This window comes from Astatotilapia calliptera, chromosome 22 (assembly GCF_900246225.1).
Source record: "Astatotilapia calliptera chromosome 22, fAstCal1.2, whole genome shotgun sequence".
Lineage (NCBI taxonomy): Eukaryota > Metazoa > Chordata > Actinopteri > Cichliformes > Cichlidae > Astatotilapia > Astatotilapia calliptera.
Window position 1 is genome coordinate 1,915,133 of NC_039322.1, and position 12,835 is coordinate 1,927,967.

The following is a 12,835-nucleotide window of genomic DNA, read 5'->3' on the forward strand; positions in this document are numbered from 1 at the left end:
GACCTTTGTTACTTTGGTCCCAGCTCTCTGCAGGTCATTCACCAGGTCCCCCCGTGTGGTTCTGGGATCTTTGCTCACCGTTCTCATGATCATTTTGACCCCACGGGATGAGATCTTGCGTGGAGCCCCAGATCGAGGGAGATTATCAGTGGTCTTGTATGTCTTCCATTTTCTGATGATTGCTCCCACAGTTGATTTTTTCACACCAAGCTGCTTGCCTATTGTAGATTCACTCTTCCCAGTCTGGTGCAGGTCTACAATACTTTTCCTGGTGTCCTTCCAAAGCTCTTTGGTCTTGGCCATGGCGGAGTTTGGAGTCTGACTGTTTGAGGCTGTGGACAGGTGTCTTTTATACAGATGATGAGTTCAAACAGGTGCCATTCATACAGGTAACGAGTGGGGGACAGAAAAGCTTCTTACAGAAGACGTTACAGGTCTGTGAGAGCCAGAGATTTTCCTTGTTCGAGGTGACCAAATACTTATTTTCCACCCTGATTTACGAATAAATTCTTTACAAATCCTACCATGTGGATTCATGGATTTTTCTTTCACATTCTGTCTCTCACAGTTGAAGTGTACCTCTGGTGCAAATTACTGACCTCTGTCATCATTTTAGGTGGGGGAACTTGCACAATCGGTGGCTGACTAAATACTTTTTTGCCCCACTGTATTGTACAACACAGAGTTTTATCTGTAGTTAAGAGAAACACAAAATGCAGTTAAGACATTTTTATGCAAATTAATCACACGGTCTGTGTTTCCTTACACGCTGCCACTTCCTCAAAGCTTCTTCCTGCCTGAAAGCAGACAGAAGGCTGGACAAGAATAAAACAGCTCGATATCTTCCAGGGTCAGTACTGCAGAACTGTTAGAGTACAGTTTAAACTCCTGCTCAGCGTCTCCGTCCTCTCACGATGTCCTCAGATATTTATGCCAAACCAGATCTATCAAAGAAGGTGAGATACAGCAGAAAGGAGGACGGAGCAGAGTGGGAGCAGAGGGAGGTGGATATCTACGAGAGTACAGATGAGATCAGAGATAGTTATGATCATTTTCAGTCACAGGAAGGAGGTAAGTCAATTATGAATCTAAATGTACTTCCAGTTTGTTACAGTCAGCTTTTAAAGCCAAATTACTGCAGCCCACCAAACATCTGTTTCTCCATTTGCTGTATGAACCTTTTTAATTTAAATTCTTTCCCACAATAGTTTGTACGTCACTTATTGATTAACAGGAACTTCTTTCAGTCACAGCGCAGATGTTATATTTCCTTTGTTTTTTGGCAACCGGCCCTTTTTTGACGCTAAGCTGATACAACCACAACCACAGGTCTGTTAACCACAGACTGACAGGAAATAAGCACAAACCAACATCCACACTGCTTTCTAACAGGACCACAGACTCAGAATCCTCCTTCAGTCCTGAAGGGCTCTTTCAGATGTGCTACACTGGGTCTAAGAGTGCTGTGCCTCCTGATGTTAGCTGGGATCATCATCCTGTCCATATGCTGTAAGATAAGATACAACCTCTGAACTTCTCCTGCAAATGAATGTATGACTGATACTGAACCCCAGCAGCCAACAAACATGCAGCTTCACAACCAGAACGTGTCCTTCTGCCACAGCAAATACAGGAAGTACATGAAGCCAACACAGAAGCAGCAAACACTGCAGTTCCTTTAATGACCACTGGAGGCTGATGCTGAAAGCGAGTCAGTCCCCACAGACTCCCATGTTAAAATGAGCACCTTTGCTGCAGTAAAAACATGTTTCCATTCAGGACCAAATGAGTTTTGGTCTCTAAGGATAGTTTCCTCTTCATAAAAACTGCACGGTGGCATTTTAAATGGAATTCTCTGATCAATAATATGAGCTGCTGTGTGGTACAGCCTGACCAACACGTTGGTTTTGCTGACTGAGCTTCTAGTATTTCATCAGTCTGTTACTTAGCACTGATTAGCAGGTGTGTGTCTGTGTGCATGATTCCTGGCTCATATCTTGTGTGTGTTGTGGAGTGAATGTTCTTGTTGTTCCTTCAAACTCTTCACTCAACACGCTGATTCTGTGATTATCTCAACAAAGCAGACAGGCAGCAGCATCTGCTGCAGACTGATGCAGGTGCAGCCACACTATGTTAGACAGTGGCCGTCTGTCATTGTGCGACTAGTTAGTTCACTTGGTGTATTAAGCAGGTAGCTAACAAGCTAATGTTAGCTCCATTCATCTGCTGGGATATATCAATGAATCTTTTTTTATTACATTAAATCACAACAACAGTTGCCTCGAGGTTCTTTATATTATCAGGTAAAGACTCCACAATAACAAAAACAACAACACAGAGAAAACTCCCAGCAGCTGCTGATGTTTGGATTTTAAGGTGGTTTGATTCTATGTTTTAAATCAGTTGATGATCTTCAGCTGACCTTTAGCTCCTGGTGGAGCTGTGACAGACTTAATGCTGGATCAGCAGAAACATCACAAATCTATGATGTGAGAACAGAGACGCCTGCAAAAGGACGTCTGAAAGCAGGAAGTTCCTGGAAGCTGCAGGAAGAAACATTTATTAATTATAAATAAGCAGAAAGAGGAAGTGTTGAAGCCTCAAAGCAGCTTTGACTGAATGTAAAAAGACATATTTTCAGTGAGAACAGGCACATGTCACATGAGTCAGCATCTATTCTTTCAAAGCATATAGATAACATCTCTGACTACAGGTGTAGAAATGCTGTTTGACTCTTCACCTTCTTCCTCCACACTGAAGCACAATTATTCTGAATCTTGTCAGTGGTTTTGTTCACAGTTGATACGTATTTAGCTCATCAGATTTCCTGTAGTTCTAACACCTCCACCCACAGGACATGTTAAAGAGCAATGGCTGCAAGTTTCTGACTCTTATTGATATTTGACAAAGCAGAGGAAGAAGATTATTTCTGTTCAACGTTTCACTCATTTTATTTTATTTTATTTTGCTTTCACTGAAATATTTCAGATGCTTTGAACAAGAGTGAAAACAACAAACTTCACTTCAAACACAATAAACTGAACCACAGTTACAACGAGCTACAGACTGAACATCAAGGTAAGAAAGTATTTAAAATTAACAAGAAAATACTAATGTCAGATAAAATTTATATTTACATTTTTAACATGTTTTTTTCTACAGAGACAAAACGACTCAACAGTCAGTTACAGGAAGAAGTGAAGAAGCTGAAGGAGAAGATAGAAGGTAATAAAGTTTGAATAACTGATAGAAAACATCAGTGTTACACAGTGATAACCTGATTGTGTCTTTGTTTTGAATCCTAAATGTTTGATGCTGTGTAACAGTTTCTCTGTATAAATGTAAGTTTCAGTTCATTATGAATAAGAGAGAAAACCTGAGTTTAAATGAAGCATTTACAGGGAAAATGACAGGAACCAAAGATTAATGTGATACAACAGGACACAAAGTCTGACTTTAAAACATGTGTTTGACTTTAAGAGAAGTGTCCTGAAGGATGGACGAGATTTGGAAGCAAGTTTTACTTTAAATCCACTGAGAACAAAACTTGGTCTGACAGCAGGAGAGCCTGTCAGGATATAGGAGCTGATCTGGTGATGATAAACAGCAAAGAGGAACAGGTGGGTGTGTTTGTTCATGTCTGTGTGATCTTTGATGGAGCTGACAGTCATCTGTTACTTGTGTCTGTGACCTGCTGTCAGTCTGTGACCTGCTTCCTGTCTCCACTCTGATGGATTTCTTGGATTCTCCTTTTTTGTTGCAGACACATTCAAACGTAAAGTTTTTACACATTTGACAAACATTTAATTTACACAGAAATGTTATAAAATGAGAGAAATCCTCATAATCCAGATTATTTTTCTGATTCAATCCAACTGAATCAAATGATTTGTTAACACTGATTCCACTGCAACACTGACTGAGCTACAGGAGGAGCTGATATTCATTGATTCTTTGGCTCTTTCTGATTTCTGCACAATGGAAGAAAAGTTTCATCACAGTTATTCTTCCTTCAGACATGTTCACAAGATGATGTCACTACAACAGAAGTGCTGAATTATGACTGGAGACAATATTTGTGTCTCTTCTCAAACAGGAATTTGTCAGTAATTTCAGAGGATTCTCTTGGATTGGTCTGAGAGCCAACCAGACATCAGGAAGATCTAAATGGGAATGGGTGGACGGATCAGCGCTGACAGAAACGTGAGACATTAGTTTGTTTCTATTCCAGAGTTATTATTTAGAAGTGAAACACTGATGTTTTGGAAGATAGATCAGCAATACATGAGCTGAGCTATTTTCCAACAGCCCCACAAACTGAATGTAAAGAAAAGCAGAAATCCTCCTTTGAATGAACAGCTGTGCTTGAACTCTCTTCATCTGCAGTCTGTGATGACGTTCAGTTACAACAAGTCAGTTTGAAGGAATCAGGATTGAAACATGTTCAAAGCAGCGACCGACACATTTCACTTTGTTCAATTTGTCTTCATGTTTTTGTGCTGTAATGTTTCTTTTCTCACAGAACAAAAAGTGTTTCAGAGAATTCCTGTCTCTTCTTCTTTGGTGTTTGTAAAACTTCAGAACATATGAAGGAAGAAGCTTCAGTAAATATGACCTGATAGACACACATTTCAAAGTGATGTCTGTAAACAGCTGACAAAACAGTTTCAAACAGCAGAAAGTCAGCTCTGACTTCTTTTTATTCTCCATTTTTACAGCAGGAAGATTTCATATTCATCAAAGCTTGAAAGCTGTTTTAGTGTGAATGATGATTCTCAGAGAAAAGTCTAAAGGAGGGAAAGTGGGCGAGAAACCTGGGAAAGAAATACAGCAAATATTGGAAATATTCCAAAAGAGACGCATATTTATATGAATGTGACAATAGTTATGAGTTTAGTCCAGTTTCATATCAGATTTGATCTCTCTGACAGGTTCAGGGGAACAGGATGGTCAGATCCTTATTCTGGATACCGTGGAGTCTGCTGTGACGATGATGGGAGATGGACACGGTCATATTATTCTGAATCAAAGACCTTCATCTGTGAGAAATGAGTTTGGTGCTTTGATGTAAATGTTTGAATAATCCAACCAAAGACACCTCACTATGAAATGTCCTGCATGAGCCTCAGACTCAGCTTACAGTCTTTACTTGTTCATTCTGCATCATATATTGATTACATATATTGTCCCTCTGTGCTCTGTGCTGTACAGTAAGGTTGTGTCACGGTCCTGGGTCTCCTGACTCAGCGTTTTTAGTTCCTTGTGATTTTTGTATTATTGTACTTGTGAGTTATTCTATGGTTTCTAGTTTCGATCCCTTGTCCTTCATGTTTCTCTGTGTCCCCTCTGTTCTGTGTAAGTCTGTGTCTGCATGTTTGAGTTCCCCTCTGTGTCTTTCGGTTCTTAGAGTCCTCTGCCTAATGGTTATGTCTCTGTGTTTCTTAGTTGCTCTGTCTCCCCTAGTCTAGTTCGCGTCTCTGTATGATACTTCCTGTTTTACGTTGAAGGTCCGTGTCTTATGTGAATGCGTCCTGCTTTGCTTGTCTCGTCAGTCCTGATTTCTCCCAGCTGTGCCCTCCTTCTGTGTCTCATTCCCCTCGTTACTTCCCAGTGTATTTAAACTAGAGATGGCACGATACCACTTTTTTATGTCCGATACCGATATCATAAATTTGGATATCTGCCGATACCGATATGAATCCGATATAGTGTTTTTTAATCAACAAAACTGTTTTTTAAATATTTTGCTGCATTTTGTATAAGTTCATACTCAAGTTTAAAACAACAACTACACTAAAGCTATTCTGTTATACCTGTATGCAAAAAAAAATGTTTCATAGTTCAGCAATACTGATCAATCTAATAAACTTAAACCTACACCATCCTCCCTATTCTGGTATTTTAAAGAGTACTTAGCGTAAATATTAAGCAACCTAACTAATAGGGTTCCAACTCCCAGCAACAACAAAAATAAATAAATAAAAATAGGGAACCACCCCTCACGCTCCACCTCATGATGCTTAATCGACATAATCAACCTTAATTTGATGCAGTGTGAAAAAAAAATGCACAGAAATCAATTATTTTTCAAGAAATATTAAATAGATTCAACATCTTTCTTCAACAAAATTGCAGACTGCACAGATGGTACCTTCCCAAAGGAAAAAGTACTATAGCTTACTAGGGTATATATATTAGACTTAATAGTCACTATATACAGTAATTGACTTCTATTCATTTTACATCAAATTAAAACTTTGGGTGTCAGATAATTATTTATTAAAAGCTAGAGAATAAGAAAGAAAAGTATGTCTTTGTGCCCCCTTTTCTCTGTTAATGCCCTATCGGCCCCCCCGGCTAAACTTTGCTAGATCCGCCCCTGCACAGTTACCAGCCGTCAGCTACGTAGAAAAAGATCCTCGAGTAGAAACTAATATTAAATACATTCTAACAACAGCTTATCAAGCTTAAACGTGCTGCTGTTGTTCAGCCGCTGGTTTCCTCTGTCTGGTGCAAAGTGGACCAAAAACAAACTAGAGACACAGACTCGCGACAGAAAAGCCGATCAGCTGATCATTAAGCAGTTTCACGATTGAAGTAGCAGCCGGAGAGCGAGAGAGAGAGAGAGGCAGTCGCTCCATATATTAGTTGTTAAGCTTAACGCAGGAATGCTTTACAAACATTCAGAGATGGACTTACACACTTGCTTTACTTCTCTCGGGGATAACTTTGTCGGAGATGAAATGCCGGGTTGCTAGCGAAGCTCCACATGCTATCCAGACCACCGACAGGTCCCGCATGCCACAGCCGCTCTATCACGTGATGCATACTGCTCCGACGTGCTAACGTTCTGAGGTGAGTTGGCGTGTTGCAAGTTTTGTGAGGTGCTTTCGTGATATTTAATGGATCGATTACATTTTTTATTTTTCTCCGATATCCGATCCAGTAATTTAGGTCAGTATCGGACCGATACCGATACGTAATATCGGATCGGTCCATCTCTAATTTAAACCCTGTGTTTCTCTGAGTCCGTGTCGCGTCGTCCCTCATGCTGTGTGGATCTCCCTGTGAGTTTTTAGTTCCCAGTTTAGATTAGTTTGTATGTTTTTTCCCTGCCAGCAAATAAAGCTGTGTTTTGAGTTCACCTCCCCGAGTCTGTGAGTCCTGCATTTTGGGTCCAACTCCTGCCTGCCGCACAGCGATTCATGACAGGTTGGAAGTCATCCACACAAAACCTTGAAGTACTTCATTACTCTGTAGTTCCAGCAAATTGTTTTAATAAAAGTCAAAGTGCAGCTTGTCTTTACTTTGCTTTACTCGGTTTATTCATCAGCCTGTTGGTCCTAAAACTACAGTTCTGGGTGTTTTTCAGGTTTTTCAACTTCAAATATTTTCATGATTTTTTACCCATTAAATTTTAGTTTAATGCTTTTTCATTATTTTTACAATATTCATTATATTTCCCAATATAATAAATATTGGAAGATAAGAGTCTAATCACCACCAGTGACCTCTGTCAAAGATTAATTCAAAGTTCAGCAACAAGATTGATTTGTTTGCATAAATATTTTGATGTCGTGTCAGATTTGAAATGTTTCACTCTTTAGACAAAATGCACATGAACAAAATCTGTAATCGTCTGCAACGTCCCAAACGTGTCAGCTCTAAACTGAAGATGTTTTGTGCATTGAAACATCGTTGTGCAACGTGTTGCTACATCTCTGGTCACAGGCTGCCGTGTAGGTCACAGCACGGGGTACAGGTCAGTGTAGATTTAACATAAACATATAAACGAAGGATGAGTGTGAACAAGTGTGACCTCCATGAAGAGAAAAACAAGACTCACCTCAATAATGAACGTGACGTCAGGATCCCACCTTGAGCTTTGTGTTAACAGGACTGTGGGCCCTCTGCCAGTAGGAGGCGCTACAAACTGACTGGTGCTTTGTTGTTGTTGGAGCAGTCAGAGGTGGGGACGGGTGGACAGGCTGATCATTGGTCCCAGAATTGGTGTTATGGACATTTATGGGTCGTAAATGAACATTTGTCAGATCACATCTGCATATGTTCCTGGTCACCACAAGTTTTTCTTTCATTTAATGTAAATTGTCCCTTAAATATATTAAATATCGTCTGCTGTGTAACAAATATAATGTGTGTAATTTTAAACTTCAACTCACCTCAAAGTTTCCAGTCAGCCTCCTGCTGTTGCAGCTCCAACAGGCTTCCTGCTCACTTCAAGTTTAATCAGACTTCAGTCCAGCAACACATTTACAACCAACACACACACAGGCAGCACTGATGGTTGTACTTCAGTTTTATTGTTCTCAGAAATCAACACCAGTGAAAAATAAATTAATTCCTTGATTTTATTTTTTAAACATTCTGGTCGGAGGTGTAGAGGGAACTGCTCTCCTCACAGACCTGAAGGCTTCAAAACACTAAACTCAGAAGGAAAGTTCAAAGTTCAAATTCTGGCCAAATTCACATCAAACAAGGTTGAATAAAAGCATAGTCCTCCACGTAACTGGGATTTTTTTCAGACAATGAGACTAAAGGATTAAAGTCTGAATATAAAGACAAGAAATGAAGTGATAACTAAATAAAAACACCAAGTAAGAAACAGAGCGTTGTGAAAAATAACATTTTTTCCAACTAAACTTTGTTAAATTTGCTTCTCTGAGTAAAACTGTGGGTTGACAAACTGAACCAAAATACATTTACACAGAAAGAATCTCAGTTTTTACAACTTATATTTTCATCAGCCTCCCCAAACACAGAGACCAGTTTGAGCTTAATACTGCGACAACACCTGCACTACAAAATAATATGAATATGTAACAATAAAATGTTTGTATGGCTCTATGATTAGAAAATGATACACTGCATGGTAACTGAAATAAACAAAAACATGCAAAACTTTACATAAAAAGGCTTTAAAACAAAGACACTGGAGGTAATAATCAGACTGATGCAGGACAGGACCAACACACTAACAGATTACATCATTGTCATCAAACACTTTGCAATTTAAATCAAAACCTTTTGGATATTTTTATTTTATTTTTTCTGTCAGAGAAGCAACAGAGTAAAATAAAATCTTGTAAGACTAACAGGCTTTAAAGAAAAAATAATGAAGGAGACCGTTTGAAATAAGTTGTTGCTGGACCGTTTGGAGGCACTTAACCAACCAGGTTAAAAATATAAATGACAGACGAGTCTCTGATTAACGACCACAGGGACAGTTACAGACTGTATATAAAAGAAGGATGTAGCTTCTACGTCTGATTAGCCTTGAACCCTAAATTCTCTCTGATGACCAGAAGGTGGCAGCGTTTGACAGAAGTCTGTGGGGAAACTGACATAGTTGATCTGTGACCTTAAAGTTGAAACTTTCAGGGTCAAAATCAGTCGTTTTCAGTCTTCTTTAAAACCCACTTTATTTAATCAACTGTCCAATAAAGAATAAAAATGATAAAGTGGGGCGTGGTTTAAGGCTCCATTAGTTTAGATCATCTGTGTGTAGATGCAGAGTTCAGAGCAGTTCAGCTGCTGTTGTGAGGACTGAGGGAGCAGGTTTGATTTAGCTGAGGGACCATTTATCATCAGAGGGACTGAAGGTAAGCAGTGGTACATTTAGATATTTGTCAGGGTTTTATTTACTTTGTTCAACAATCTGCTTCAAGCTGTGTTTACTTTGTAATGACAGAATTTAATGCAGACATTAAAGTCGATGGAGTATAGAGTCGTAGATTGAAGTTAACCTGGGATCCAGCAGCTGTGTCCTGATGACTGCAGAGATTCAAACTCTGCTTCAAAGACATTTACATTCTGAGGCCCATTTAGATCGTTTACATCTTGGTCAGTTCATGTTAAAGCACAACTGTTAATGACTGAACAATGAGAAGGGCACCAGTGTTCCTAGTGTTCATTTTCCATGTGTATCTATAAGTGGTTATGTCTCTTGTTGTACTGGTTTCCCTTCTTGTGGATAGAATTAAATATTCCACTGGTTGAAGCAAACAGCCCGACAGCCCTGTGATAAACCACTCACTGTGTGTTAACTAGGAGAGACTCTGTTCCTCCCCATGATCTTTATTGAAGCAGTTAAAAATAATGGACGGCTGTGTTTTTGCCCAGTTTTGACACGTTACTGTACTTTAATGTGTCTATGAACTGAGAGGTCACGACCCCTTGACCATTTCCACTGGTTTCTCACATTGATCCCTTGCTTCTTTAAACAGCATCAGGAAACCAAACAGGATTCAAAACGAAACGTTAGAAACCAGCGGGGAACGTCATTGGTGGCTACATGAACCTTTGTTATACAGTCTGTGAGAACAGTTCACCTGTGAAACATGAACCCTCTTTAAGATCCGACGATTTCCAAACAATATTGTTGACAAATGAAAAACAAAATGTAAATTGTTTTGAAAGTTTTCTTAATGTAGCATAGATGTTACAATAGTCCCGACTGGTATCCCTTCCCGTCCCTCTACAATGTCCATAAGAAATCCTTTACATCAGGCACTTGTTGATTAGTCCATAGCAGCGCCGAGCCGCCCAATCAGAATCAACTCCTCTCAGTTAGTCCACGCAGCGCCTCTCTTTAGTCGCCTCTTCGTCCCGACTTTCTCTTCCTCCTCCTTCACACTCCGAGAGGTGCGGTAGACGCCAGGAGACCTCAGCTCAATGTCACCCAGGGCCAGTGCGGGATCATCAGGCGCCACTGGTCGAGGGGCCGGGTAGTTGGGCTGGTAGTAGCGGTACGGATCGTCTTCCTCGACCTCGCCGTAGTTCTGGAAGACGCTGGGTGGTAGTTGGACTGCGGGGACAGCGCCGCCGTCAGTGACATCCTCGCCTTCTGTGATGCCGACCAACCAGGCAATGAGCCAACCAGCAGCCCGGCGGATAGGCAGTGAAAAGCCCAAAACAAAGATGGCCGACCCCGCCACCACAGGAAGCAGTGTTTGGGAGCAATTTGTAGGGTTTTGATTGGGTTAGCAAGAACAAAGGGGTGGGTAAGAAGGAAGGAGCAAGAGACACAGAGACAAGGGTTACCAAAGGTTACCAGGTCAGGTTTATGAGTCGGTTAATAAGGTGAGGAGTTTAAAGTTTGGGTTACCCAGTCAGGATGTGTGAGTCTGGGTTAGAAAGTCAGTGTTGACAATATTGAGGGTCGTTAGGATAAAAAGCTTTAAATAAGTCAGACTGAGCTTTGATGTTTACGTTTTGTGAGACATTTTGTACAAATGTCTAAGTATTACCAGCCAAGTATGACATCATTCAAACTGTCATATTTTAAGTAACAATGTTTTCAGATATTGTCTTTCAAATGATAAGCATCTGGATACTTAACGTGCAAAAATATTCAAAGTTGTCGTGCAGATGAGTGTTTGGGACGAGTTACAGGAGTTTGTATTAAGTCAGTGGAGTCTGGGAATTAAAAAAGAGGAATTGGACGATCATAATCTAGAAGAAAAGGTAAGGAGAGGACGACCGTGTCAATGCTCACAGTATTTCTTTATCAAACTACTGATAATTCCATATTTTTCTTGCTCCTAAAAAATACAACAAAAAATTAAAACAAGCAACAAATGCATCACATAAAGTAGTGCTGTTTGTATACGGCACCTCAGTGAGCCACTCTAGATTCATGTGCACCAAATCTACGTTTGACTTTTAGGGATCTACAACTACAGGAAGTAATAATAATAATGGTCTTTGATGTGGTTAAGATTACATCTGCTGATGATCAGCTCAGATGATGATATATAATTGCATGTTGTTCTCTAAGTAATTCATGTCTGTGTAATACTGGGAGCAATATATCTCTTACAAAATGTTATGATTATGGTCAACGTCCTGTGAGTCCTCTGACAGATCAGGAATGTCTGCCAGGAAACCAGCAAATTTAAATGATCCCTCCCAATTCTTCCTGGATGAGTGGTCCATCATCAGGTCAGAAATATGCCAGAAGCTTGTTGATGGCTAACAAAAGCATCTGGTTGAAGTGCAGCTTGCCTGAAGGTATATTTAACCACATATTAGTTTGGGTGTTTGCATACTTTTAATCCAGATCCATAAGTCATTAAAGATTTAAGCTTTACAATCATTCCAGCCTGGAAAAAGAAGAGTTCAAAGAAATCCTAAAAAGCTCCAAATTACTACCACATTCCCGCCCATCGTGAGTGTATGCAAACTTAACTGAAGCCACATCATGGTTGAAGTCACATGTGGTCTAACATGTGGGGTTGTTTGGATCATAGCAATAATTCTGATGGTGCTACATTGAACCTGCCACTGACTGTCAGGGATTTAAGGTTTTAGAGAGGGGGTGAAAGTGGACACTGGGAAGGAAAAAGGGTGCATTGGATTTATAGCACGAGACAAAACAAATGAATTGCACAGCCCTGTTTGATTATTTGTGAACGTCTCAGTAATATTCTGTTGTGGGTTATTATGGGGGATAAAAGAAGGTGAAGACAGAGATGTGGAGACACAAACACAGAGACAGAAGAGTGATTACAACATGCAGACATTACTCACATGACCACCCTGCAGACTGCAAGCTGCACAGCTCCGTTTAGGCCACTGTGTGACCTTTAACCTCAAACACATCAGTGATGTAGCACCAACATGCACAGAACATGCTGAAGATGACTCCTGCAGGGTTTTCTTTAGCCTCTCAAAAACATGTTTGCTGACTTGTGATTGGTGCAAACTAACAGTGATCAGGATGCATGTGAGGGATCAGCTGTGAAGCTGCTCAGATAGAAATGCCTCCTGGGTCTTTGCCTGCAGCAGGAGGGAGAACAGACTGATGCTGCAAGGT

General features: G+C 40.2%; 2 protein-coding genes across 10 annotated transcripts in view; one reads left to right on the forward strand and one right to left on the reverse strand.

Moving 5' to 3' along the window:
* Nucleotides 1-772: 772 nt before the first annotated feature.
* Nucleotides 773-7,272, forward strand: LOC113014104 (CD209 antigen-like protein E). Of its 2 annotated transcripts, XM_026155418.1 has the most exons (8): nt 773-1,071; nt 1,393-1,509; nt 2,989-3,078; nt 3,163-3,225; nt 3,481-3,620; nt 4,097-4,203; nt 4,932-5,215; nt 7,213-7,272. In XM_026155418.1, exons 1-7 carry the CDS (start codon nt 915-917, stop codon nt 5,050-5,052), a joined length of 795 nt encoding a protein of 264 aa, XP_026011203.1. In that variant the 5' UTR covers nt 773-914; the 3' UTR covers nt 5,053-5,215; nt 7,213-7,272. The 2 variants fall into 2 exon arrangements, with proteins under 2 accessions (XP_026011203.1, XP_026011202.1); XM_026155417.1 differs by having other exon boundaries at nt 2,989-3,225.
* Nucleotides 7,273-8,344: 1,072 nt separating this feature from the next.
* Nucleotides 8,345-12,835, reverse strand: part of col14a1b (collagen, type XIV, alpha 1b) — a 161,878-nt gene continuing 157,387 nt past the window's right edge. For 3 of the 8 annotated variants that reach the window (XM_026156694.1, XM_026156700.1, XM_026156701.1), the window contains one exon: nt 8,345-10,864. In XM_026156694.1, the coding sequence (XP_026012479.1) occupies nt 10,584-10,864 (281 nt within the window). In that variant the 3' untranslated portion in view covers nt 8,345-10,583. The other 5 variants (XR_003271026.1, XM_026156695.1, XM_026156697.1 and 2 more) reach the window with 5 other exon arrangements.

Bases quoted from the DNA above. Each gene is read 5' to 3' on its own strand.
- LOC113014104 (XM_026155417.1), top strand. From the start codon at position 915: ATGTCCTCAGATATTTATGCCAAACCAGATCTATCAAAGAAGGTGAGA. The intron at 1,072-1,392 runs GTAAGTCAATTA...GCTTTCTAACAG, and splicing joins TTTTCAGTCACAGGAAGGAG to GACCACAGACTCAGAATCCT. The intron at 3,226-3,480 runs GTAATAAAGTTT...TTTGACTTTAAG, and splicing joins GCTGAAGGAGAAGATAGAAG to AGAAGTGTCCTGAAGGATGG.